Source organism: Portunus trituberculatus, chromosome 31, assembly GCF_017591435.1.
Source record: "Portunus trituberculatus isolate SZX2019 chromosome 31, ASM1759143v1, whole genome shotgun sequence".
Classification (NCBI taxonomy): Eukaryota; Metazoa; Arthropoda; class Malacostraca; order Decapoda; family Portunidae; genus Portunus; species Portunus trituberculatus.
Window position 1 is genome coordinate 17,288,778 of NC_059285.1, and position 2,500 is coordinate 17,291,277.

Here is a 2,500-nt window from a genome sequence, read left to right on the forward strand (position 1 = left end):
TAGTGTGAGGGGAAAAAAAGAGAGGAGTGAGGGGAGGAGAAGCAGGTAGTTGTGGGTCAGGAGGTAGAGGATGAGGGGAACAAAAGAGGGAAAGAGACAGAGAGGTGAGATAGTTAGAGGGGAGTGGGTGAGGGGAGTGGGTGAGGGGAGAGAGTGAGGGGAGAGGATGAGGGTTGTTAGGTGGAAGACACATATTTATTAAACGGTAAATTACTTTGTTCTCGCGACGCAAAATAGACACGAAGGAAACACGTCTAATACAGGGTCTGCGAGGGGAAAATTATTTGATCCTCCTCCTGGGAAAATATATGGAAATTAGCACATTTTTTCCCCTCACTTCTACCCACCCTCTCCTCCTCCCCCTCCCCTTTCTTTTCTGAAACACATGCATTTCATAATTAAGCGCTGTTAGTTACTTTTACACACACACACACACACACACACACACACACACAAGGGGAAAAAGGGGAAAAATGGTTGCGTTTTCCATTAATTTTCGTTAATCTCGTTTAGTTCATGTTAAGAATTCATTAAAGTCATTAATTATTTGTTTATTTTTTCCCTCCTCTTCCTCCTCCTCCTCCTCTTCTTCCTCATCGCCCTCCTGCCCTAGTTACCTTTTTTACCTCCTCCTCCTCCTCCTCCTCCTCCTCCTCCTTCCTCCTCTTCTAAGTGACCTGTCGTGTTTTTTGTTAATCATTTCAAAATTATCAAGGTGTTTATTTTTTTTTTTTGCCTTTTTATATATTTCTTCTTTTGTTTTCTTTTCTTTTTTGTATTTTTTGGACGCATTCTTAATAAAAACCTGGATTCCATTGATATATTTTTTTTCTTTCCCCCTTTTTTTTTCTCTCTCAATTTTCAAAGTATCTATTTCCTACTACTACTTTTTAACAGTCATAGTAGTGCTTCCCATAATAATAATAATAATAATAATAATAATAATAATAATAATAATAATAATAATAATGTAGGTATATATATGTTTTTTTTTTCCTAGCATTCAATTGTCAACGTTCATTTATTTCCTTTCAATTACAAAACATCATCAAAGCTCAATGATACGTATTTGTTGACACACACACACACACACACACACACACACACACACACACACACACACACACACACACACACACACACAACACACACAAAAAAAGCATAATATAAATAAATAATGATAGAATAGAATAGAATAAAATAAAATAGAATAAATAAGTGAATTAATGAATAAATAACACCAATAATGATCTAAACACTGACTAACTAGCCAACAAAGTCAAGGAAAAGAACACAACTGACTAACTAACAAGGATGCCACACAATGCAAGAACAAATATTTAATTACGAGGAGAAATCAATAACAATGCTTAACACAACCACTGCTTCCATGACCTCACTGAATAACATAATAATAACAATAATAATAACAATAACAACAACAATAACAACAATAACAACAACATGCATTACGTAAATAAAAAACAAGCGAATCAAGAAAAAAAAAATAAATAATAATAATAAGAAGAAGAAGAAAAAGAAAAAGAAAACATGACATTCACTAATAGAAAAACAGGGAAAAATAAAAGAAAAAGAAAACAAAAATGAAAAAAAAACAAATGAAAAAGAAAAAACAAATGAAAAAGAAAAAAACACATAAATGAAAAAAAAAATGAAAAAAAAACATAAATGAAAAACATAAATGAAAAACACATAAATGAAAACACATAAATGAAAACACATAAATGAAAACACATAAATGAAAAAGAAAACACATAAATAAAAACAAATGAAAAAGAAAAAAAACATAAATGAAAAAAAGGACAGACAAAAATACAAGATAAGAAAATACAAAACAAAAGAAAAACAAAACTAACAAAACTAACGAAAAAAAAAAAAAAAAAACACCAAACCAAACCAAACCAAACAAATCAAAACACAAACAAAACAAAACAAAACAAAACAAAATCAAGAACAAAAAAAAAAAAAAAAACAAACAAACCCCAACAAACAAACCCCAACAAACAACAAAACCCCAAAACAAACCACCACCACCATCACCACCACCACCACCACCACCACTCACCTGGGACACTGGAGAAGAGCACACCTCGTACCCTTTGGAGTAGGTGAAAGTGAGCGGGCCGCGGAAGGGACAAGTGACTGGATCAGCGCCTAGCCGGAACATTGAGTACAGCATCGCGTCCCCCGTGATGCCCTCGCACAGCTTACGCAGGTCCTTCGTGTTGTCACAGTACGCTGCAGAAGGAAGGGGGGGAGAGAGAGAGAGAAGGGGTTAGTAAAGGGGAGGTAAGGGAGGGTTTAGGGAAGGGGGTAAGTGTTAAGTGTGTGATGGTGGTGGGTGAGTGTGGGGGAGGGAGGGGAGAAAGGGATGAATGAGTGGGGTCTTTTGGTGTGTGTGTGTGTGTGTGTGTGTGTGTGTGTGTGTGTGTGTGTGTGTGTGTGTGTGTGTGTGTGTGACAAGTGTGTGAGAGAGAGA

At 35.8% G+C, this 2,500-nt stretch overlaps 1 protein-coding gene across 2 annotated transcripts in view; it reads right to left on the bottom strand.

Annotated features, from left to right (window-relative positions):
• The window catches only part of LOC123511278, a 448,993-nt gene that overhangs the window by 17,178 nt on the left and 429,315 nt on the right, over positions 1–2,500 (bottom strand). For both annotated transcript variants that reach the window (XM_045267035.1, XM_045267034.1), the window contains exon 5: positions 2,087–2,259. In XM_045267035.1, coding sequence (XP_045122970.1) covers positions 2,087–2,259 — 173 coding nt within the window. The remainder of the gene's footprint in view (positions 1–2,086; positions 2,260–2,500) is intronic.